Source organism: Taudactylus pleione, unplaced genomic scaffold, assembly GCF_031769625.1.
Source record: "Taudactylus pleione unplaced genomic scaffold, aTauple2 ptg000018l, whole genome shotgun sequence".
NCBI lineage: Eukaryota > Metazoa > Chordata > Amphibia > Anura > Myobatrachidae > Taudactylus > Taudactylus pleione.
Genome location: NW_028284420.1, coordinates 7,611,424 through 7,637,580, shown reverse-complemented (window position 1 = coordinate 7,637,580; position 26,157 = coordinate 7,611,424). Strand labels below are relative to the sequence as shown.

The 26,157-nt window shown below is 41.9% G+C and overlaps 1 protein-coding gene across 1 annotated transcript in view; it reads right to left on the bottom strand.

Annotated features, from left to right (window-relative positions):
- Window positions 1–1,075: 1,075 nt before the first annotated feature.
- Window positions 1,076–26,157, bottom strand: part of LOC148540641 (uncharacterized protein C17orf113-like) — a 365,515-nt gene continuing 340,433 nt past the window's right edge. The window contains exons 5-9 of the mRNA XM_088442471.1: window positions 13,819–13,972; window positions 8,871–9,182; window positions 7,507–7,694; window positions 3,073–3,171; window positions 1,076–2,480 (exon numbers count right to left, since the gene is read on the bottom strand). Coding sequence (XP_088298597.1) covers window positions 2,256–2,480; window positions 3,073–3,171; window positions 7,507–7,694; window positions 8,871–9,182; window positions 13,819–13,972 — 978 coding nt within the window. The 3' untranslated portion in view covers window positions 1,076–2,255. The remainder of the gene's footprint in view (window positions 2,481–3,072; window positions 3,172–7,506; window positions 7,695–8,870; window positions 9,183–13,818; window positions 13,973–26,157) is intronic.

Sequence of the window (26,157 nt, the reverse complement as noted above, 5' to 3'; positions counted from 1 at the left end):
AATGGTCTCAATAGGTGCTAATTAGCATATTTGCATAAGGGATGAAGAATAGCATTTAGCTTTATTTTTTTCACCAAAAAAAATAGTCCCAGCAAATTTGGGGTACGTGAAAATGGGGGGTAGCATATTTAGAAGTTGCTAAAGTGAAGTTTAAAAAAATCATGGAAAATCCACCTCCCGCAACACCTGCAAAGTAAAAAAAACACCTGGGGCATACTTAGGCACCCCCCTGGAGTCTATTTCGCTAGTTTTTATGTTTGTCCCCCAACTTTGCACTTTTTTGCCCCCAAAACAAAAGTACTTTTTGTTGGGGTGTTCTAATGTTTGTTTGTTTTTTTACTTTTTTAGACACAGTTTACCTTTGGGGGACTGTCCTAAAACTGCATGGTGGTTCCCGCAACTTTGCTCCCCAAAAACTGCACTTTATTCTGCCTCCATTCAGAGGCAAATCTTTTTCGACCTATCTGAATGCATTGGACTTTCCGCTTAGGCGAAAAGTAATTGCAATTAAATTGGGTGGAAAGTTTCCGACAGGCAAAATTGCGTCATCGGCGAAAACTTTTCATCTGCAATTGAATACGGCCCTATGTCTGAAAATAGGCTTATGTATGCTCCCACACAACTCTCATACTCCACAATTACCTCTCTGAGCATTGCCTACAAGAGAACGCCCCATTAAACTCCTTCAGTTGCAAGTGGAGAGGCAACTAAAATGCATTTGCATCACCAATGCGTGGTACACTTGGCTATGGAGCACGTGCAGTTTGAAAACACGCTAGATACGCTCTGCAATCGGATATACGCTCAACTCTGCATCAGCTCCTATGTCTCAAAGTATTTTCTGCAATCACTTTTGTTTAATGATTGCCCAGGCTATGAATGTAGGCTGCACAACAACATACATATGGCTACATCAAGCTAGTTCATGAACAATAAGTCGTCATGCCATTAGCATATCGCCCATCATTTACATGTGCCAAATCCTGACAAAATAAACCATACACTCAATCTGCCCAAACTCCACCCAGATCAACGTAAACGCTTCCCCGATATGCCCCAACCCACCCCAGTCCGTATAGCAATGCCCACTTTTGGTCAAACCTCTCATACCCCTGTATCTGAAATCTGACTGGATTGTTACCAAGTTACTCACAGCTGATAGCTTCCAGTTTTCTGTCAAGTAAGTGCAGCCAATCGCGTTGCCATTCTGGAGGTGGGTTTATACTATTCCTCTACATCTTCCACTCTGCATTTAACCTTTGCTTGATGTTAAATTAAAATACACATATCAGTATTTAAATTATGTTTTAAATTGAAAAATATTAAGCAAGACTTTGTCTGTATCACATACCCAGAGAATGTGCCCACTGCCTCTAAAAATAAATAACCAAAAACTCTCACCTGGCTGCAAATGTAACCTCTCAGGGCAGAGGGACTATTGATGTATTCTCTTAAAGTATAGGATATTTGCAGTCATTTTAAGTATGGCATATCAGGGAATGTAAATGTTCTAAAGAACATCACTCACCATAATGCTTGTAACTCAAAAAGCCCAATGGATAGAGTAAGAAAGGTGTTCTCGTTGTATACACGGTACAGTGGTGTGATGACAATAATCTATCACTGAAGAATGTCATTACAATCCAGCATCAATACAACAGTAAGCAAATGGTGGCTACAGTACAAACATCATAAATGTCAAACATGTTTAGCACAGAAGAGCAGACATATATCTTAATAACACATCCCAGCACGCCCTGCCACAGATTTGCCGGAACAATATTATGTTGCCCCCCCTTCCCCCAACATAAAATCGCTCCGACGCTCCTGGTCATATTTATATTCCTCAGGTATCTGTGATATTACTGCTGTATTATGATATAACATCATTACCACTTGCTCCAAAATAACATTATTGCTATCAATTTTATCATTATTATCACTCTTACGACAGAACAGTGAGATTCTGCATAACTTCTCCCTAATAATTGTTTCCTGGCCCGTGTGCAATGGAAGATAAGGAACCACATAACCTGTGCCACCATCTATAGAAGCAACTATGGCTGTCCATCCTTGTCTGTTGACCTTTATGGCTTAGGAGGATAGCTAACTCCAATGTCCAAGATGGCAGATGTACTTTGGGTCATGAGCTAAGCAACAATGATATATAATTTGATTCCCCTAGGGGAGGCAGCGTTGCGTTTGCAGCTTCATCTTTGTACTGTTCTCTTTGTAGTCCTGAATGTGATGCCAGGCTAATAGGGAGCAAACATTATGGGTGCTGGAGAAGGCCGCAAAGCAGTAGGAGCACTCCGGAAAAAAGCTGGTCCCATCAGAGGAGTCTGGAAGAGAGCAGCAGCCGTGGCTGGACGCAAAGTAAGAGGGCTGGGAAGAGTGCAGATAGTTGTTGGTGTGAGGGTGTTTGGAAGAAAACGAGCAGCCAAAGTCTTAGTCAGATGCTTATGTAGAGCCAGTCTGGTCTGTGAACATATAAAATGATATCAAGTGAAAAATAAAAGAAACATGGAATAATACAAGCACTGTAATAAAGGAGGTTAGTTATGCGGTCATCCCAGTGCTCATATGTATATTGGTATGTACAGTACAAGCCCTAGATAGTCATATGATGGATAAAGCATAAGAAGATGTTCAACCTGAGAACCAAACAACAATTTCTGGGTTTAATATCCAGTAACACCGGCCAGCAGATGCTCGCACATACAGGCTATTATCGGCCAAATGGTTTTATGGCATGCAAAAAAAAAATTAGACACTGTTTTTGTTTTAATATTAAAAAAAAAAAAAAAGGTTTTATTTTATATTTTACCCAGTTGTAAACAAGGTTTTTAGACACTTGTTTATTCACTTAAAATTGTTTGTGTAGATTTACATAAGAGGAAAAAAAAATAGATTAAGTTATTGATCATTATTTTCTTTTGATATATATGTAGCAAATTGTAGCATAAGTGTCTGTTTTAAATATGATACAAAGTCCTTTGCGTTGGTTTTTTTTCTGGGCATAATGTGCCAGGGTCTCTGCATTAGTTTATAATGTACATTTGGCCTACTCACCGCTAAAGCAGCGTTCTTTTGCAGCTTGCTGAACGGACTGTATTTAGGCTTTGGAGGTTTCCCAGCCAACCTGTCTTTGTGTCTCCTGCTGCTCATATGCTGAAAGAGTGAAGAAAGATACTGTAACACCACTATGGCCATGTTAGCATAATAACAATATGCAAAAGAAACCAGCACAGCGGCACGTCACGATGGAAATGATACTTTCCGTTTATGGATTCATTCCTTCATATAAAAAGTGAAAGGAAACAAAAAGAGTGAGGTGCAGTGAACACCAATATTTCGATTCTGAAAACAGAACCTTTCTTATTGGCAGAATATGGGGTTTACAACTACACCGTGTAATTAATTCAATCACTTGTTGTGTAGTGTCCTTTCTTTTAATATATTGTTTGTACAGGAAGGCCTCTGCTAGGGTGGCAGACAGCTCAGATAGTTGTGCAGCAGCCAGTTAGTCCCAGCTCAAGTGTAGGCAAAAAATTCTATGGTGGCATCAGAATTGCTGTAAATATTGCATGTACCAGTGGTAAGGATCCCACATGTGGGACCCCAGGAGTAACCAACTAAAACTATATCTATGCTAGAGTCAGGAATGCATAAGAGCTTGATTTATGCTTAACAAGACTTCAATTACTGTCTATGTAAAGACTATTGTTAAGGGTGAGGTTACTTAAAGCAACGCACTCCTCAAAGGTGGTCCTTTATCTTCTTAAGTCACCAGGGAGCTGACAGTGAAGCTTTGCAGAGTCTACTTTGGCACGCAAAAACAAAAGCAACCCTGATGCAAATGGATGTTCCCTCTTCTTAAAGCTATGTAGTTTTAAATATTCTCAGTTTAAAAATGACACACCTTGCTACTGATTTTTGCCAAATACATGAAAATATATATTTATTTTGGGCTCAAATTCCCTAGCAAATTCAGCACTTGTATAGTGTCACGTTGACCAGCGCAGCCTGTTATGGCTTGGTGCCAGCTGTGACCCCACACTGCTTTCCCCCTAGCAATAGCGGCATACAAGCTATGAATGCCAGCTATAAACTCTACATGACATTGGCAATAGTCATCAGTTGATGATGATGATGAAGGTATCTCTAGTGGATCATAACACATTTAAAACCAGTCACGTTTTAAAAATCCAAATGCATTTCACTTATGAATATATCTGCAACTCAGAATAAACACATAGGGGTTCAATTAGCGGGGTTTACCCCTCAGCTAATTGGTTTCCCCCCTTAATTGCATCTTTTTTTAATTTAAAAATATTTACTTTGGACAGTCTGGCAGAGGGGTAGGCTAGGGGTATACTGGTATATGCCACCCTGGGCTGCCTGAGCCAGTTGAAGAACAGAGGACTTTCCTGTTTTGGTTTTGTTTTGTTACCTATAATGGGGTCGTTCTGGGAATCACTGTACTTACTGGTGGCTGGCCCTTTTCCTGGGACAGCTGTTCTCATTCCCTCTTCCCTGCAGTTCTCCCTGACTTGGCATCTTTGGTGGCTTCATTTCCATGAGACAGATGGAAAATTCTTCTTTTGCTTTACAAATATAAGGTAAGTATATTGGGGAAGGGGAGGTTTGATTATAAATATTTGTGCAGACTGAGGGTTATTAAGGTTATGCAGGGATGGGAGTATTAATGTTATGCAGGACCTGTGCGTGCTTGTGGTGTTGTCTTGTTGGGGCTAAATGGGGACTGGTGTGTGTGTGTGTATTGAGTTTAGTGTTATGTGTAGACTGTTGAGTGGGCACTGGTGTGACCATAGGGATAACTATTGTTCTGTGAGTACTGGTGTTTTTGGGTAGTAATGTTTTGTGGGCATGGGTTTGTGTGTGGTGAGTACTCTGGTGTGTGTGGTAGATTTAAAGAAAAATAAGGTGCACTACTCCTCTCAGAACATCTCACTCACACCGGGCATCTTGTGCCATATAGAGTAAAGATGCCCGGTGTATGAGGACACATCTCTATGTTCCCGCTTTGTAAAAATGTACAATACTATAGGGTACCATCTAAAAAAGTCATTAGCATTTGTTTTTCAGAGCATGGCAATTGGTAATTTTCACGGTCCCCATATACAGCTATGGATACTGCTTTCACAATTATAAATAGATATCTGCTGTGGTATTCCCTTGTAAAATTGGTCACATACTAAAATATTGTAGAAATCATAAGAAAACGACTATTTTTGAAGCACTTCCTGCAAAAACTATTTAATAACAAGCCCCTTAATATCATATGTGACTAGTGTGTAGCATGTTATTTTTGCGTTGCCACTTGTGTAGGAAGGGTTAATGTTATTTGGGCACTGGTATATTTGTATGTGGTTGGGCTTAATGTTATGTGGAGACTGGTGTTTTTGTGGGTTAGTGTTTGTGGTGGTCAGAGCAGACTCACAGGCTGTTCCAGTGGAGCGGCCACATGAGGGTACCAACCCATAAGGGGTGCAGTGCAGTCACTGAGGCCTTGGACCAGTGAAGTCTGTGGGGGGCTAGTCTCTTTTATTTTTTCCTGTGGGGGCCAATTTGTATGTGTTTCTTCCTGTGGTGTTTAATGTTTTGTGGGGACTAGTGTGTATGGAGTTGATGTTATATGGGCAATAGTACATTTGTGTATATGTTGGCACTGGTATGTATGTGCAGTTTAATGTTATGTGAGGACTGGTGCATGTGTGCACAGGAGGGGATAATATTATGTAGGCACTGGCATGTGTTTAAGAGGGGATAATGTTATATGGCTGTGGTATGTGTAATGTTATCTGGTTACATGTTATTGGTGTGTGTGTGGGAGGTGATAATTTTATGTGGGAACACTGGTGTGTGTGTTGGTTTGTGGACACTGGTATTTAGGAAAGAATATGTGTATATGGGGTTACTGTGTGTGTGGGCACTGGTGTGTGTATGGGGGGTGTATGTCATTTTGTCACTTGTGTGAGAATGGTATAGTGTGAACACTAGTGTGTGTCTGTGGGGTTGGATGGATGTAAGGAAATAGGATTTCTTAATCAAATGTGATAACTGTAATTTTGGGGTTGAGATTTTAGAATGCTTATTTAACAAATACAGTATAAAGGCTTATTGGGGAGGAGGGGGATATGTCCATTTATTAAATGTGATTAGTTTGATGTTAGGATGATTGGGGGTAATTAGGCCCATGGGGGACAATGCTTTGTTTTTGTTTTTCCTGCGGGGGCCAATGTGTTTTTTGTTTTATTTTTCAGCGGGGGCCAAAGTTGTTTTTTTCTTGTGGAGGCCAATGTGTTGCTTTTCTTTCTGTGGGGATGATTGTGTTTGTGTTTTTTCCTATTGGAGCCAGTGTGTGTGTCTTTTTTCCTGTGGAGGCGGCACTGCTGGTGGTTAGTTTTGTGGGGACTGGTGTGTATGGAGTTAATGTTATGTGGTGTGTTTGTGCGCAGGAAGGGATAAGGGTATAAGGGTACTGGCATGTGTGTCAAAGGGGATAATAATAAAGTGCTTCACAATTGCATTTAAAACACAAAATACACAATAAGCTTAAATGAAAAGAGAGACATTAGTGAAATGCTGAGTAAACAGAAGAGTCTTCAGTCTGTTTTTGAAGGACTCTAGAGTGGAGGCCTCTCGAACTGTACAGGGAAGCGAGTTCCATAGAGTCAGAGCCACAAAACTAAAAGCTTGACCCTCGGATGATAATGTTATGTGGGCTCTGATATATGTGTGTATGTGTGTGTACTGTTATTTGGTTACATGTCATTGGTGTGTGTGTGAGGTGATAATGTTGTGTGGGCACACTGGTGTGTGTGTTGGTTTGTTGGCATTGATGTGTAGAAAAAATGTGTGTATGGGGGGGTTGCAGTGTGTGGGCACTGGTGTGTGTCTGGGGATTAGATGACATTTGGCCACTGGTGTGTGAGAATGGAATAATGTTGTGAGGACACGTGTGTGTGTGCATGCATTCATGTGCGCTTAATAGGTTGGTGCCGGTTGTAGGGAAAAAGGATTTTATACTAAATGTGAAAACGGTAATATTGGGGTAAAATGCCTATTTAACAAATACTGGCTATTGGGGGGAAAATATGTCTGATTATTGAATGTGATTAGTTTGATGTTAGAATGATTGGGGTAATTAGGCTTAATTATTATTAGTAAATGCTATTTAATGTCAATCTGGCTGGGGAGAAGGAGGTCTAATTAAATGCGGGCTCTATCGATATAATGTAGGGGGTGGCTGGGCACTGAGTGGCTAAAGTGCTCACTTATGTGCATATTACCTATCTCTAGTTTAAGACACCAGCAGGTAGAGAAAGCTGAAAGAACATGTAGGAGAGAGCAGCACGGTCTGACAACTACCTCACTTATTTCCTCTTCCCTTACCTGCACAATTAGTAAAATAAAAGTTTAGGCAGGCTGCCATTTATTCTGTTAAGGAGATTGTTGTTCCCTGAGATGTCACAACCTCACCTGTTTGAGCTGAGTTTCAGAGTTGACATGGATCTCGCACACCGGGCAATGAAAAGCCTTGTTTTGGATACCAATGCTAGTCTTGTTGCCAATCCTTTTGGGTTTCCGATTAGCACGATTCAGGACTTTACCCCTGCTCTTTCTCGGGTGGGTGCTCTGTCCATCAAGGATGGATTTGTGCTTCGCACCTGTACGAGGTCAATATATTACACAGAGTTCATAACCCCAAAAAAATATTTTTAATGTTTAAGCTTTATGATGATAGTTGTAACATAACATGGGGTAGCCTCTATTCTGCCCTACCCAAGGGACTAAAGCTGGCCACACACTAGACCAACTTTCATCAAACCAGCCAACTAGTTGATTGGTTGGAATGAAAATCTGGTAACGTATGGGAGTAAATGATGATCAGCAATTTGCTCCTAAATGCCAGAAAACAGATGAAAATGGTCGTCAGTCAAGTTTGTTAAATGTTTGATCAAAACAATTTGTTCAAACAACAATGTTTAGTCCATTTTCCGGCGTTTGGGAGCAAATTGTTGATTGTCATTTGCTTTCATCCCTTACCAGGTTTTCATTCCAACCAATCAACTAGTTGTATGGTTGGATGTAAGTTGGTCTAGTGTGTGGCCAGCTTAAGAGCCTAATTCACTATGGATCACTACTCTGCTTATACGCATGCAACGCAGTTACTTATATCAGCGGTGACATGTAAATGTTTGCATTCGCATTGCGATCGCAGCCTGACATAAAGACGCCCACTTCCCCTTACATCCGTATACTTTGACAGCATAGCTAAACAATCGGTAACAGCGGACAGTTAATGATGTCCAGACCTTACTCAGGAATTGCTTACTTTAGCGTACCCTATGAGGCCTCAGGTGGCATCTGGTATCGCAGTGGCTAATTTATACACGCCCCTGCAACGGTGTTGAAACACACTGGCACACCTGTGTTCTTCTGACCCCCCCCTGTCACCACCCACGAATGGCACTTCCCATCAATCACTCTGCCATGGGTCTGTGTAGCCTCTGCGATCACCGTTCCAATTGCAGCATCTGGCTTGCGCAGTGCGAATTAATCGACCGATTGCGTGTGTATAAGCAACTGCGTTCCCTACTGAATCAGGCTCTAAGTTGAAATTCCCATAAAATATCAATTGGAATATATTATTCCTCGACTTTTTATTGGAGTGACCCATTTTAAAATTGAATTCTCCCCTCATTACTAATCACTTTATTAAGATCTGGAGCTCATTTGCATGCAGATTATTAATTGTGTGCACAAGTAGCATGATGTACTGTAAGTGATGTGATAATTGTGGTACAGGGAGGTTATATTGCAGCAGCAACACCATTACTTACCAGCATTATGAGCCTCCAGTTGAGATGTTGAATTCACAGTGACTTTGCAGGTGGAACAATACAAGTGCTCCCTATTTTTACGATCCTTCTCACTGTCCTGTACACAAGTGCCGTCTGGACTCTTTTCAGGACTGTATGGTGCATCTGGAGCCAGGGACCCTGCATCCAGTAATTCAGTGAAGCTGTCTGAAGCTTCTGGGGAGGCACATTCCTCCTCTGGGTCAGCACTGGAAGGCTCAGGGGTTGCCGTGCGGGGACTGGCTTCTGTGTGCAGGTCACTGAGACCAGCAATTCCATTATGTGCCTCTGTAGCTACAAAAAGGGAGACTCCATTATAATTTGGTCACTGTACTGTGCTATATGTATACTATGGCCGGACAAATGGTCAGCAGTAAATTAAAACCACTTATAAATTCATAGCAATCTACTTAAGCATTTATAAACAGCCTTGGTTCCTGTTTCAATACCTATAGTAACAGTAGTAAGAAAGAGAACACTTGCATTACATCATTTTGACAATTCCAGAGAGCAGTCGTCTTATTTTTGTCATGAACTGATGATTTCTTTATAATGACTATACAATCTTTTATGGCAGCCTGCACAGGGCAGAGCTGTGGTTTCCAGCTGTACAGTATGTATGTATTCTGTAGTAATGTTTTGTTAAATGTCTACTTTGTCTTCTGCTAATATCAGTAGCTGCAGTATGTGGATGTTTGTTAGATCACTGAATGCATTACTTACCTTTTTATATGTTTTTCGAAAATAAAAGCTGCATTATAGAAGCAACATTACAGTAAATGTAAGAAAAGTGGAATTCCTGTTTGTAAAACACTTCTCAACCCACAATTCTCCTCATGTAATTAGTCAGATGAAATGGATGCACTCACTATTATTTATTATTAATCTTCTTCTTATTATTATTAATCATATTATTATTATTATTATTTAGCCCCTAACATCTTAGAGCTAAAAAATCCTATCCCTTTTAGAAGTAAAAAAATAAAATAAATCATGAGAGTCTTAAAATAGAAGTTGGGGGATTTGTATAATATACGTTGACAGATTACAACTACAACACATGAAAAAGGATGGTGGGAAGGAGCTGACACATGTTGTGAATACAACTAGTTTATTATACCACAACTAAATGGTGATTGTTGTAATATTTCTATAAATAGTGCAGGCTGTGGGGTGGAAGAAAAGCCTTGCCCATACACTGCTATTATATGAGCACCAGAGGTCCTGCTATGCACAGCTAGCGAATACGAGTCAGAGGACAGAAGCCGCACTTCCAGTGTTCTAATTCAGCTGAAGCATTTCCCAGCTTTGTTAGTGCTCGCACAAGATGGAGCTCAGAATTAGAATCTCTGCGCTCTCCTACAAGCTTTTTTCATGCACATGGACACAATAGGGACTGGATCCCTGCTGGGACAATCAAGCAATTATCTCTATCACCAAGTTCAAAAGCAATTAACAAATGCTTCTTCAGGCTTATCTCCTTCCCCCAACATGGGATATGTTAACATCCATGACGGACATCAAAGAGGATTCTCTCGTATTACCGTTCAGCTTGATTTTTCAGGCCGGATGTACGAGCGAGAGGGAAAATCAGGTTATGTGAAGATCTGGAGATTGGATTTACTGTAACCATTAAATATAGACAACACTCAACAATTCTTTAGTAAAATAGTACTATAAATGTATTATTGTATAGATTGAGTAATCCTGATTAGGCATTTCTTCCTATACTTTAGAAGCTTGCCATTAGGAAAAAAGTTAAATATCTAAGTTCATCTTTTTATGCTATGAAAATGTTTCAGTGTCGATGAAGGTGTAAACAATAGCTGTAATGGATTTAAACAAGTAAGGCACCACAAGGGTTCTGTGTCACTGTACAAGGGAATAAAACTAACAAAAAGATACATATGTACAGACTAGTGCAGACTAATACAGACAGCATATAAATTCACTTACATACATAATTACAGTGAGCAGTTAGACTTAGTACAATTATGTAGAGAAAACAAAGGAGAGAGGGCCCTGCTCATACAAGCTCGATATGGGTAGACACAACAGGAGAAGAGGGCAGAGACTGCAGGGCTACAGTAAGTGGAGGGGTGGTAAGCTAAAATGAAGAAAAAAGGGACACACTTGAAGACTGCATAACAGTCGAATGGAGTGAGGGAGGGCATTCCAGAGGTTAGGAGCAGCCCAGGAGAAATCCTAAATATGAGAATGGGAAGTGATCAGGTTAATCATTAGCAGAGGGAAGAGGGTGGGACGGAATGTGTCAGGAAATGAGGCTGGAGATGTAGAGAGGAGTGAAGGCTGAGAGCTTCGTAGGTGAGAAAGGCGAGTTCCAATTTAAATTTGAGAAGTACAGGGAGCCATTAGAGTGACTGGCAGAAAGAGGCAGCAGGAGTAGAGCGATGAAAGAGGAAAGGCAGGCAGCAGAGATGAAGATAGATTAGAGAGTGGGACAGCGGGAGTTAGGAAGGTCAGAGGAGCAAATTACAGAAATAAGGCAGGAAATGATGAGGGCATGAATGAGAATTGTAGTAGCAACCAGGATGAAGAAGGGCATGATTTTGGAAATATTGTGGAGATGGAACCAGCAGGTTTGTGAAAGAGATTGAATGTGGGGGGACAAGGAATGGGCAGAGTTAATAGTGACACCAATACATCGTACTTTTGGAACGAGGAGAGTGTGGCGTATTCTGGGAGATGGAGAGGGTGGGAGTAGAAGGGGCCTTGTCTGGGGAAAAGACAATGCTGCTAACTTGCATTTTTGCTGATGAAGGGGACCTAATGCTAAATAAGCCCTACAGTGATATTATTCACCTCCTCAGAAAACCCACTTTAGTTATTCTAATTTATTCTTATTACCTTAGTTCAGTGGTTCTCAAACTCGGTCCTCAGGTCCCCACGCAGGTCACGTTTTGCAGGTCCCCTAGCAGCTGCACAGGTGTATTCATTACTCGCTGACACATTTTAAAAGGTCCACAGGTGGAGCTAATTATTTCACTTGATTCAGTGTGGAGACCTGGAAAACATGCACTGTTTGGGGTCCTGAGGACCGTGTTTGAGAACCTGTGCCTTAGTTCCTTGACATAAGCACTGTGCAAGTAAGGAGACAACTTTCAATCTCTCTCTGTTACTTCCAGATCCATTTTGTATCAATTGGTCATTATATCTTTGACTATTTTTGAATATCACAATCAATTGAAAAATCTATTTTAGCCAAGATTAGTAACCACATTTTTCAACAGTGGTGGATTATAGGACATATCTCAAGGGGATAGCTTGTTAAGGTATAACTGAGCACTTCCCTGGGCAGTCTCTGGGGGTATGTGATTGTGTTCCAGCTCACACATGTCCGCTGAAAAGGAAGCCCAGGTTTGGTCTTTCAGTTCCACTTGTTAAAAAAAAAGTTATACAAAATGTTTATTAAAATAAATTACAAACATGTCAGAACTTTTAAACCTTAAACATTCAACTTTTGATGCCATGTGCCCAAGCCAACATTTTGCTATAGGGCCTGGCGATGAACTGTTCACTCCCTGGTAATAAATTAAAAACGTCATAGAATTTTGCTATCAGGAAGTTGTTTCTGTCAAAATAAAATGTTGACCAATTGATTTGACTATTTAAGCCACATATCCACTTGCAGATATAAATGAGCGATTGAACGATAACGACATAGTTATCGTTCAATCGCTCATTAACCGTTCATAAATTGGGCAGTTTAATGTTGGAAACGACTAGCGCTCCCACTGGTCGTTTCTGACATCAATCATCGCCTGAACATGACGGTCAATCTGCCGATAACGACAGATTGGACATGTTCAGGGATGAGGGAGGGTGTCTGCACTGAACGATATATCGTTCAGTGTAGGCACTACAGGGGATGAGGAACAACTGTACGATTACAATGTTGTAATCGTACTGTCGTTCCACTATCTGCAAGTGGATATGCGGCTTAACATGTGAGTAACTGATTAAATCTTGCACTGTTTCATGGTTTAAGATTAAAGGGCATTTTAATTAAGGGATGTAGTTTAAATACCAGCTGTCGGGATGCCGGCGGTCAGTAGTTTGGTTAGGGGGAGCGTTAGGGGTTAGGTTTAGGCTATGGGGGAGGGGAGGTTAGGTTTAGGCACTAGGGGGGGGAGGGTTAGGACACTTACCGACAGGTGTCAGTTTCCTAATGGCGGCGTGAGGTTTCTGACCGCCGAGATCCCGAGTGCCGGCATCCCGTACCCAACCCATTAATTAATAATCACGATGATCCCATGAAAGTGTACCAAGGTTTTTTTTAGTAATATATCAATCCAGAACTTCGGAGCCCCGGAAAAACTCCTCCTCTTATATAGGAAGAAGCAGTGTGCCTGATATAGATATGTACGCTAATCCTGCACACAGCTGCTACGTGAAAATATGCAGTAGCCGGCTAGAAATGTATTGAGATGCCCACCGGTGATCCAAGCAAGAGCGTACAAATACGCATCCTCATCGCAGATCATTCGATAATTGGCCATCTGAGTAGTTCTATGGTCGCACAAATTGGCCGTCTGAGCTGAGACGCCGGAACCACTTTATCTGGTTACGGGATCGCAGACGCAGGCTACAAGATGCCCTGTAAAGAGCTGGACACGCCTGCGTTTTTCACTGTTATCTCCCTTTGACAGTTCCTGACTGTTGAGTACTTTGCAAATTAATCCTCACTGCATGCAGCATCGCAAAGGTACCTTGGCACATGTGGAATGCGACACTGACGCATGAAAAGTCGACCGATAAATGGTCAATATCGGAATGGCGTACATCTCAATCAGGCCCAGTGATAAACCCTTTCTCCAGCAAAACAGCAGTTATCACTGCTTCATAAATACATTTCTAGTTACCATGGCTATGTATAGTTTGTTGGCAATTTATACACCAACCATCTTACTTTCATTGTGAGAGTCTGTGTTTCTTTTGGTGTCCACTGGGGGCAATGATGCCCGTTCCCGACTTCCGTGTCGTCTCTGCTTGTGCCGTGCACTGTCTAAAGCTCTGAGCTTCCGTGCATGCTTGTGACCCTTGTAATGAGCTTCAGCTTGGTTCTGTGACAGAAGATCAAAGAGAATTTGTGATTATCAACTGGATACTTCTGTTTTGCAGCACAATTTTAGTGAACTCCTTGAGATAGTGACAACAATTTTAGACAAGTAACAAAAGTATCTTAAGGTGATCAGTAAATCACAACTATATATACAGTATTATGTACTATGCAGATAAGGCTTCTGGGTAGTGATTTGTAAACATGACATGATCAACCAGGAGAGACAAAACAAACGCAAATAGAAATGGAGATAAAATAATATGTCTGGATAATGCTAATATTGTCTCAGCTGCCAACATATGAAAACACTTGGGTAAACTAGTTTCTGTGTAGGTGCATCTATTAGACACATCACTTAGCTGTCCTACTCCAATGAGCATGTTACGTTTTAATGCACCCATTCTATAATTACTACTTCATAATACCTAACGAGTAAGAACAAATTGTGTGAATAAAATATGGCATTAATCTAGATATTTGTGAAACACATCTCAAAACAATTCCCCTGCAAAGCACTTATCTAATAGTCAAACCTGCAGTATAAGAAAACAGTAATACTACTCTTAAGTACTGCTTAAAGCTGCACCACCATCTACAGTACCTGGAGCCAGAAGGATTCCGATTACCTTATGCAACCATTTTTTCCCAGGCTCTGAAGCTAGTGTCATTGCACAGGGTTTTGGAGGGGTGTGAATGATGAGTTGACAGTAAAGAAATCAGGGTTGTCCACTGACGGCTCTGCCATTGATGTTGATATTTCTAAAGCACAGGTTCTCAAACTTGTTCCTCAGGACCCCAAACAGTGCATGTTTTCCAGGTCTCCTCACAGAATCACAAGTGAAATAATTAGCTCCATCTGTGGAACTTTTAAAATGTGTCAGTGAGTAATGACTACACATGTGCACCTGCTGGTTGACCTGGAAAACGTGACTTGTGTGGGATCCTGAGGACCGAGTTTGAGAACCACTGTTATAAAGCATCGGTTAGAAATCATTGGAGGTCATTTATGCGGAGAGACGTATGGCTATCTTTAACATCGAAAGAGGGGTACGGATTTTTTCCAAAAAGTGGGAACCATACATACAATGTTTACCGGTCCAGATTCGGAATAACATATGGAAAGTCTTTGATCACACAGAATGGTTTATGCTAAGAAATATCACTTAAAATACCCCTATTGTCGCTATTTATATGTCTCTCTCTGTGAATCCCCCCAGACAAGGTATCTCTCACCTTTTGTCAGTGATTCCCCCTCTATTTCACCTTTCTTTCTTCTGTTTCTTTTATCACTTTATTCTAACTCTCCCCCTTTTTCTAATATAATTCTGCATTGCTGTAGATTATATTGACGCAACGATTGACTGATATACCGAAGTTGATGTGATAATTGGTTAACTCAAAATTCAATCGCGGGTTCTCATTTTTCCTGCAGCTCACACCATATGTTTTGTAGTCACTTTAAAAGGTGAACAAAACATAGAATTTAATCATTACAGTCATATGAAGATTTCTTAATCATCCCAAATTAGTGGTTGTGTGATATGGTTGTTCCAAAGCAGGGTCACATGCCCCCTTTATTCTCTTTTCCACCCCAGCCCGTCTTTTTTATTTAATCTCTTGTATGCACCTCCTTTGATAACCTGAGGCCTGATTCAGAGATGAATGCAATGACGATGTTTACACCGTTGAGCAATAATCGGTGATCTGCTCATACATCGAGTTTCTTTGCCGACGACGATCTCAGCGAGGATATGGTTTTAGTGTGATTGACAATCAGGGAGCGTTTGTGGGAGGTAACGGGGGAGTGGTGAGGAAAACTCAGGCGTGTCATGACCTTTTTGGGGGGTGTCAAAGACCGACTGCGATCCTGTATGCTGTTGCAACTGCTCAGGCATCTCAGTTTCGACGGCCGTTCCAAATAACCATAGGGTTTCTCAGAACTTCTATAGTCCACTGATCTGCCTCCAATGCTGCATCTTTGTACAAGTCAATTGGATTTGCGAAGCTGCCGGTGGCTGTCTCATAACAAATTGCGGCGGCTGCAACATTTGTATATTTTTACACAGCCGCTGTGTACAAATTCACAGCAGCATCTCTAAATCAGTCCCCTAATATGTACATTGGGCCTTGTTCAGATGTACACTAATGCATTCACAGCTGCGATCCTGCATGCAGCTGCTGTGCAAAAATATGCTATTGCTGTAGCCGGCTGGAAATGTATTGAGATGATCACCGGAAGCTTCACCTCCGTTTCTGGGGTGTGCCGCAGCCAGCAACTGCTTCATCGGACACAGCATCACTGGCCTCGGCAGCTAGACATTCAGAAATACCTTAGGGTTGTGCAGATGTTCGATGGTCATGATGGTGATCTGATGCTGCGTCTGAAGCAGTCAGCGGATCTAAGAAGCAGCAATGGGTGTATTTTTACAAAAGAAGCCTCCTGCTGTATTGACAAAACTTATCAGATCTGCTGCGGCTAAAGACACAGCACCCATAACTCCTGCATCCTACTCTGAATCAGGCCCTTTATTATGTGGTCTGATCTCCACCTGAGGACCCACACCCTGCCCTATTATTGGTTCTCTCTCCTGTTGATACTTCACATTTTCTTACCTAGTGTTGAAAACATAAAGACCACAAAAAATAATGTAATTGTGAACACTCCCCCAAACACAGTAGTTTCCAAACTGTGCACCTTGGGGATTCGCAGCACAGACTCAGATTAGAAAAGGGTCCCCAGTTAAGTCACCTCATAGCCAGCCACCTGCAGTTCACACCACGGGATGCTTACATTTAGCAGTATCCCGACAAAATTTCTTTAATAAATATGCCCCTCAATGTTTTGTGAAAAAAGAAAAATAAGAACTGCTCCACATTCATCATTTCTACACGCTGTTTGAAGCTTTCAGTCTGTAAGTACCAGTCTTATATGAGAGAGATTTTTAGTGGTTCTTGTAGTACTTCCCCTATTGATTACTCCCTTTTTTATATTGTGAATCCTAACAGTATTGAAAGCACCAATATGGACATTGTCTCCATTATATAATGTGAAGTTTTACTATTTGTACTAAGAATGCTGTCAATATACTTGTATCCCTGTCAATACTGACATTGTTCCCATTGTATTTAGTGGCATCACTTCATCATTCCTACTGTGTATTGTTTTTGCAGCAGTGGCTCTAGATATAAGTGCAGGAAGCAGATTACCAGTTGTTGATATTTCTGGCGGGGTGACTGGTTTTTATAAATTTTTTGCTGTCTCTCTATCTGTAGTGCGTTAATGTGGTGTATGTACCCCTGGTTATTTAATCTCAAAGATGTTCAAGTTGGTTGAAAGCAGGACTCTGCGCAGGCCGCTCAGGTTCTCCCACTACAATCTCGGTGAACATGGCTTTGTGCATGGGGGCATGGTCATGAAAGGGCTTCCCCAAACGGTTTTATTTGGAAGCACGCAATTATCTAGTGTAATATTGTAAGCTGTAGCATTAAGATCTCCTTTCACCGGAACTGATTAACCACTTGCCTGGTGTGGTTGTTTGTGATGCCAGGCTGGCCTTTCCCTGACATGGTCACATCTGATGCGACCAGTCAGAAATGACCAATGGGCGGCTGCTGAAAGATAATCTTCCAGCAGCTGCCAATTTGGGACCTCTTGGCCCCAGTCTATCCTTGTATCTTCCGCAGTGTCTGCCAAGCAGTCGATCCCTACTGGGAAAATGTGAAGTCGCGTTGCCACGCTGTTCTGTTTATTAATATCCTGAAATATCATTAGTCAATGTTTAAAAAAAAAAAAAATCAACATTTAACCTATTTATTTATTTATTTATAAAATCATGTTGGATAAGTTTTAAATAGATTTGCCTGACTTAATTCAATCATAAAATAAACGTCAACGATTCTGGAGCGATTTTTGGAAAAAATATTAGTCAGTTAAGTGGTTAAGGATTCCGGCTGCCCTAGTTAAACAATCTGTAACCTTGCTTTGTGTACATAAGTTTATTGGGGTGTGGTATATTTTGCTGACAGTCATCATGTCGACCCTGACAAAATGTCGACATGATTAGAATGTCGACAAAACCTTCCTGGTGGTTTGGTGTTGACTTACCTAGTACAGTAAGTACAGCGGCTCCAGCAGTGTCTTCTGGGTCCGGCAGTCAGCTGATGAGGACTTCCAACTGTGGCGATTTTGGAGGTGAGTTTCACTAAGCCTAGCTCTTCCCCTAGTGCTTAACCCTAACCTACGCTACTGTAGTCTAACCCTAACCATCCCCCTAGTGCCTAACCCTACACTGCCGCAGCCTATACATAACACTTTGTTCCCTGCAGAATGTCGGCATTTCACATGTCGTCATAGTGAATATGTGAACATTCTGTAGATGCCGACATTTCAACAATGATGATATTATAACTGTCGACATTATGGTGTCAGCATTATGAATGTCAACATTATTTCTTTGTTTGTCTGTTGTGCTATTTCACTCTCTCCAGCAAGCATAGCATATTTATATTATGTTAAATGATCAAATATAAGTTAGAGTGCCAATTGTTCTATTATGTAACGTTTGTTGACTAGTATTAGTCTTCTTTATTAAAGAATAAGAAGTCTAAGACTAGGTTGTATTTATGTATGGTGTAATATTATATGATTTGATGTATGAAATTGGCTTCACAGTTTACATTGTAAGGTACATATTGGACTGCACATGGCAGTGCCAAGAACTTCATGGCTGTCTGCTGGTCAAGAACTGTGAAAGCTGTGGGGCTCCCTGGGTGGTTATTTGTACTAATGATGATTTCATTTGTGTCTGAAGATAAGTAATGTTCTTATTTAATTGTTGTGGTCTAATTTCTTTACAATACTGGAAACTTGGTAACCTAATTAAATAGTGCTTAATTCACCATACAATACAGAGGGCATCCCAGTGACTGCCATAAAATACAGAGATCATCACCCAGACCGCCATTTGATACAGATAGCATCAGAGTGGCACCATACACTGCACATAGCATAATGCACACCACCACATAATACAAACTGCCATATAACACAGAGAGCATCCCAGTGATTGCCATACAATACATAGAGCATCCTACAAACATAAACTCACCCATCAAAGTATTTTAGACAGGAAAGGATCAACACTCATCTCTTTGATGAGCAAAAAAGATCAAATTTTTTGTGAAAGGTACATCATAATGATCAGCCCAACGGCCCTATATATATATATATATATATATATATATATATATATATTTATTTATTAGGGATGTGCAGGCTCGGATAGGTTCGAGTTTGCACGTTGAGTTCGGATTTTTCCCTCCAAAAAAACGGAACTCAGAAAGAGGCAAAACGTCATCTTACATGGACGAACATCATCATTCCTGGACTTTTGTCCAGGAATGATGATGTTCGTCCATGTAAGATGACGTTTTGCCTCTTTCTGAGTTCCGTTTTTTTGGAGGGAAAAATCCGAACTCAACGTGCAAACTCGAATCTATCCGAGCCTGCACATCCCTAATATATATATATATATATATATATATACACACACACATACAGTCAGGTGCATACATATTGGGACATTGACAGAATTTTCATATATTGGCCCCTATTCACCACCACAATGGCCTTGAAATGAAACAAACAAGATGTGCTTTAACTGCAGACTTTCAGATTTAATTTGAGGGTAATTACATCCAGATCAGGTGAACGGTGTAGGAATTACAACGGTTTCTATATGTGCCTCCCACTTTTTAAGGGGCCAAAAGTAATGGGACAAACTAAACAATCCTAAATCAAACTTTCACTTTGTTACAAATCCTTTGCAGGCAATTACAGCCTGAAGTTTGGAATGCATAGACATCACCAGATGCTGGGTTTCATCCCTGGTGATGCTCTGCCAGGCCTCTACTGCAAATGTCTTCAGTTCCTGCTTGTTCTTGGGGCATTTTCCCTTCAGTTTTGTCTTCATCAAGTGAAATGCATGCTCAATCGGATTCAGGTCAGGGGATTGACTTGGCCATTGCATAACATTCCACTTTTTAGCCTTAAAAAACTCTTTGGTTGCTTTTGCAGTATGCTTCGGGTCATTGTCCATCTGCACTGTGAAGCGCCGTCCAATGAGTTCTGAAGCATTTGACTGACTATGAGCATATAATATTGCCCGAAACACTTCAGAATTCATTCTGCTGCTTTTGTCAGCAGTCACATCATCAATAAATACAAGGGAACCAGTTCCATTGGCAGCCATACATGCCCATGCCATGACACTACCACCACCATGCTTCACTGATGAGGTGGTATGTTTTGGATCATGAGCAGTTCCTTTCCTTCTCCATACTCTTCTCTTCCCATCACTCTGGTACAAGTTGATCTTTGTCTCATCTGTCCATAGGATGTTGTTCCAGAACTGTAATGGCTTTTTTAGATGTTGTTTGGCAAACTCTAATCTGGTCTTCCTGTTTTTGAGGCTCACCAATGGTTTACATCTTGTGGTGAACCCTCTATAGTCTTCTCTTGATTGTTGACTTTGACACATATACACCTACCTCCTGAAGAGTGTTCTTGATTTGGCCAACTGTTGTGAAAGGGTTTTTCTTCACCAGGGAAATAATTCTTCTGTCATCCACCACAGTTGTTTTCCATGGTCTTCCGGGTCTTTTGGTGTTGCTGAGCTCTCCGATGCGTTCTTTCTTTTTAAGAATGTTCCAAACAGTTGATTTGGCCACATCTAATGTTTTTGCTATCTCTCTGATGGGTTTGTTTTTATTTTTCAGCCTAATGATGGCTTGCTTCACTGATAGTGACAGCTTTTTGGATCTCCTATTGAGAGTCGACAGCAACTGATTCCAAATGCAAATGTCACACCTAGAATCAACTCCAGACCTTTTACCTGCTTAATTGATAATGAAATAACGAGGGAATAGCCCACACCTGTCCATGAAATAGCTTTTGAGTTGATAGTCCCATTACTTTTGGCCCCTTGAAAAGTGGGAGGCACATATAGAAACCGTTGTAATTCCTACACCGTTCGCCTGATTTGGATGTAATTACCCTCAAATTAGATCTGAAAGTCTGCAGTTAAAGCACATCTTATTAGTTTCATTTCAAAGCCATTGTGGTGGTGAATAGAGGCAAAAATATGAAAATTCTGTCAATGTCCCAATATGTGTGCACCTGACTGTATATGTGTATATATATATATATATATATATATATATATATATATAATGCAAAGGTACTGTTTGTAGCGCTACATCAAATGTATGTGTGTAAATGTCCTTTTTTGCTAGAATCTTCAAAATACACTCCCTGTGTCACAGGTGGCTGCCAATATTCTCCTGAGAGCCTGTTGCTGTATCGTCTCGAGTGGTAACAAATTTCTAAAACAGGGGTGAGAAGAGGCGCTCTCTGGTGTAATGTTTTAAAAATATGGTAATGTCGACTGTAAATAATATGTGTACCTTCATCAGATATTTAAGAAAGCACATCAGGGGGATCTTTCTATGGAGCCAATGTACTGTTCCCTCTCGGTATGAATTCGGGTTCTAGCGGGTAACTTAGCCAGGGTCCGCCTGGAAGTTCTAAAGATCCACTTGCTCCCCACTTGCTCCTCCCCGTGTATTCAGTAATGGTACATGTAGATTCATTAAAGGAATTGCGCTCTCATAGTGCAGTATTTTAAACTATGAGTTTTTAATGCAGCAAAAAACAAAAACAGAAATCAAGACTCTTACATTCAAATAGGTGGGTCTCTGGAGAGACAGTTAGCATGTGATAACCGCACAGCATTTCAACGCTTTTCGTCACTTAAACCCAGTTCACTAGGTTGGACTTCGTCTATAGACAAAAAAACCTTACGGTTTCACATGTCCCATTAAGGCTGCTTAGACATGATCTGAAAATTCACAAAACTGATTGAATTTCTGCCACTCAAACTCCAAAAAGCAATGAAATTACAATCATTAAGGCCGACGCTTTAATGGACGTGTTCCTTACATAATACAGATATGGTATGCCATGACACCATTTGGTTAACTGCAGATTCAGCACTCTCACAGAGTGAGATTGCTGTCACTCACAAAATAGTGGATCTGCTAATTCACAGAATTGTGTGCTCATTGGAATACACACAAAAACCGTAAGGTTTTTTGTCTATGGAATTTCATAGCTTTTTTAAAATGTATTAACTATCAGGGTTTGGATGAGCAAACCCGGCCACCTGCAGGGGAGAAGGGCAACAAAATGGTACACTAGCGCAGGTGGAAGAGGGGACAGCACACAGGAGGTGGTTTGGGAGGTGCAGAGTGCAAGACGGCTGTAGGCATGCGGGGTAGTGGCAGCAGCGGTGCAGTGCCAAGGGGGCATTAGCGGGTGATAGAGGGCTCACTGGTAGTGCGCATGCACCTGAGAAAATAAAATCAATAAGTCACAGATGCACGAACGCAGCAGTGAGATCCATCTACACATCTATGTTAAAAATTGAATGTGTAAAATAAAAAAAGGTGCCCCCCTCCCCAAAACACAACCAGCACCGGGCTTTTAACAGCCAGTCCTGGTTGTGTTTAAATACAGGAGAAAAATTACTTAGGGGTCCACTGTACTTAAGCACAACCAGCACCGGGCTAGTCAGAACCAGCCCTGGTTGCCAAAATACGGGGGACAAATTATGTAGGGGTCCCCCGTATTCAGCGCAACCACCACTAGGCTCTGAGCCGGCCCTGGTTCTGGAAATACAGGGGAAAAAATGCATAGGGTCCCCCTGTATTTACCAGAACCAGGGCCAGCTCAGAGCCCAGTGCTGGTTGCGCTGAATACGGGGGACCCCTACGCCAGCTTCCTTCCCCCAAGTCCACCACCGCTAAAGCCCGCAAATGACGGCCATCTTTGTACACCCATGTGAAACCACAGTGAGTACACCTGCTGGAGGCTCCCACTGAGGCTATGCAACAAGTTGAAATTTCCTATTCAATGGCGCATTCTTGAGGTAATAGTTTAAAAACTGTAACTTTCTAATTTACCTGAACCCCAAAAGCACGTACCCTGGCACAATAGCTACCTAATAAACAAACCCCAAGTCTAAATTCGCCCCCTACCCTGAGTTATGCCTTCCCCAAAAAAACCCATAGAGAACAGCACAAAAGTGGGCCTAATTGAGAATGTCAGAAAAATGTGACAGTTGGAGCTTTAGATTACTCCCAAATCCTCATTTTTTTATGTTTTTGCCCTGAAATTTGGCATGCAGCACCAAGCGACAGTTCTACCCGTCCGTGGCAAATTTCAGCTTGGTACCTTCAATAGCTTTTGAGGTGTAGCCCCTTAAACACCATGCCGCCCATCCTGAATTCTCTATGGGAGAATTGCAGTTTTTTAGATGCAGCCTTAATATAAGGGCACAGTGCCCCTATAATATGTATATATATATATATATATATATATATATATATATAAATAATCCAATACACGGCCACTCACCTCAGATAATGAAAAAAAACTAAACTTTTCTATTTATTCACCTTACAGTCGTAATGTGTTGACGTTTTGGTCTGACAGGACCTTTATCAAGATCCAATAAATAGAAACGGCACAGCTACCACCAAGGAATCATATCCCACAATACCCCATAGACAGCTTAAATACCCTTTATAATCATAAATTCATCACACCTGGGGTACCCAGTTACAAAACCGGAAGCAACCTAGTAAACAATCTAAAACAACTACCAACTACAAATATCTGTATATGGGCAGATGGAATGAAGTTAGTGCCATTACCTGTGTCCGAACGCTACATCGCGGACGCCAGTTTATTGGAGAAATGGTATAAATCGGCTTATTCAGCCCAACCGGAAATGCCATGCGTTCCACACGCTGGAACGCATGAATATCGGAAGTCACTTCGGAGAGCTCAGTCCCACTCGAACAGGGTCAGCTGATCTGGTCAAAACATGCGTTCCAACCTGTCAGACCGAAACGTCGGCACATTATAACTAAGGTGAATAAACAGAAACGTTTTGTTTTCTTTTCATTATCTGCGGTGAGTGCCCGTGTACTGGATTTTTTATGTCTTTAATGGAGTACCCCTCGATGACGTGAGTTAGGTTCAGTGTGCAGTCGGATTGAGAAGTATATATATATTCTGTACCTTGTATGGCGCTGCGGAATCCTTGTGGCGCCATATAAATAAAGGATAATAATTATATATATATATATATATATATATATATACGGGTATTCGGATCGGCACTCAATCCAACTGAGATAGGTGGCCCTGGTGCCTTCTGGAATAGAAATGGATACACAAAACTGGAAACAAACAGCGGCACTCAAGGACTTGTGAAAAAAATACAAAGGTGTATTGCACTCAATACAGGATCATGTATTGAGTGCAATACACCATTGTATTTTTTTCACAAGTCCTTGAGTGCCGCTGTTTGTTTCCAGTTTTGTGTATATATATATATATATATATATATATATATATATATATATTGTGATAGGATCATTGGTAAAGTGGTCTGTGGCAGGTACATTTGTCCCAGATTCCTGTCTTATGTGTTTTAAACCCCCAGGAGAAAGTCTGCAGTGTAGCAGGCTTGAGTTTCGGCTTTTTGAAAAGCCGGTTTGGGACCTGGGGGTTGTGGGTGAGAGGAGAGGGAGGGCTCCACCCACGGCCACTCCAGGTTTTGGTTCTCGCAGCCTGGTAACAGGCTTGTTAGGGTTTCCACCTGAGAGTGGCCAATATAAGCCTAGTGTGTTTAGGGCTGAGTGTCTCACCTGGGAGAGCAGACAGGGAGTTTGCTCAGAGACACTTGAAAACCTAACTGTGAGTGTTGTGCTGTGCCTTTGTTGCTGGTGAGGGCATTAGGCCCTGCCAGGTTCTGGTAGTGAGGGAACTACCTGTGAAGTTAGTGCCCCGACAGGGCTAGGATTTATGTTTATGTTTTCTTTATATTTCTGACATTGTACAATAAAGACTGGCGCCGACCAGCTTGTACTTGCATCCAGACTGGTGTGCTGCTTCCCTGCTGCTGTGTGTGTGTGTGTAAGGAAGGAGTCCTCTACCCAGGAGAGGGACCCCCTAACCTAACTGTGTCACAATATGGTGGAGAATGCGGGCAACCACACACACTGAAGTTGCAGCAAGAGGAAAACTTTCCGTTTAAAAATTAAAGGGACAGACACCCAATTTGTGAGTGTGGAAATAATGCTGTGTCCTTGGAGTCCCATAGAGGAGGCGTCAGCCAATGCTCAGAGAGGCAAGGTTCAGCTTCCAACCTACACCCCAGGACAAAATGGAGGACATTATTAAGGCCTTGCTCCAAGCTACAGCAGCTCAGCAGGAGACTAACAGACTTCAACAGGTCGCCATTGAGGAAACCCGCCAGGCCTTAGCGGAAAACAGCCAGGCCATAAGAGAGATGGTACAGCACCTGGTCGCCCGGCCCAGAGAGGTTACTACTGGTCCTCCCACCCCCACTCACTCCGTAGGAGCCAGTCACTTCCTCCAAAAGATGACTTCGGGCGATGATGTGGAGGCCTATCTCACCGCGTTTGAAAGAACGGCCGAAAGGGAGAGTTGGCCCAAGGAGCAGTGGGCAAGTCTGGTGGCACCTTTTTTGTCTGGGGAGCCACAAAAGGCCTATTTCGACTTATGCCTGGCTGATGCCAAGGACTGTAAAAAACTAAAACAGGAGATCCTAACTCGCTTGGGAGTCACCACCTTTGTTCGTGCCCAACGGGTCCACCGCTGGGAGTTCCATAGGGACAAGCCTCCACGTTCACAGATGCATGACCTCGTCCATCTGTCCACAAAATGGCTACAGCCCGAGACGCTGACGGGACCACAGATCGTGGAAAGGGTCGTGATGGACTGGTACCTGCGATCATTACCTGTGACTCTGCGCAAGTGGGTGAGCCATGCAGACCCTAAGTCCGCGGACCAGTTGGTCCAGCTGGTGGAGAGGTACGTGGCGGCTGAGGAGCTGATGAGTATGCCCCACCGAGCCCCGATGGCGCACCGGCGAACTCCCACAGACACTGGTAAGACTGTTCCAGGGGAGAAGGGTGCTGGGCGGTGGAAAGTACCTAAGACTGAGGGTGTAGAACCTGGAGACAGGCCTGCCAGGCCAGGAAGGTTCTTGCCCCGTAAACGACTAGACATTAATATGACTCAGTGTTTCCGAT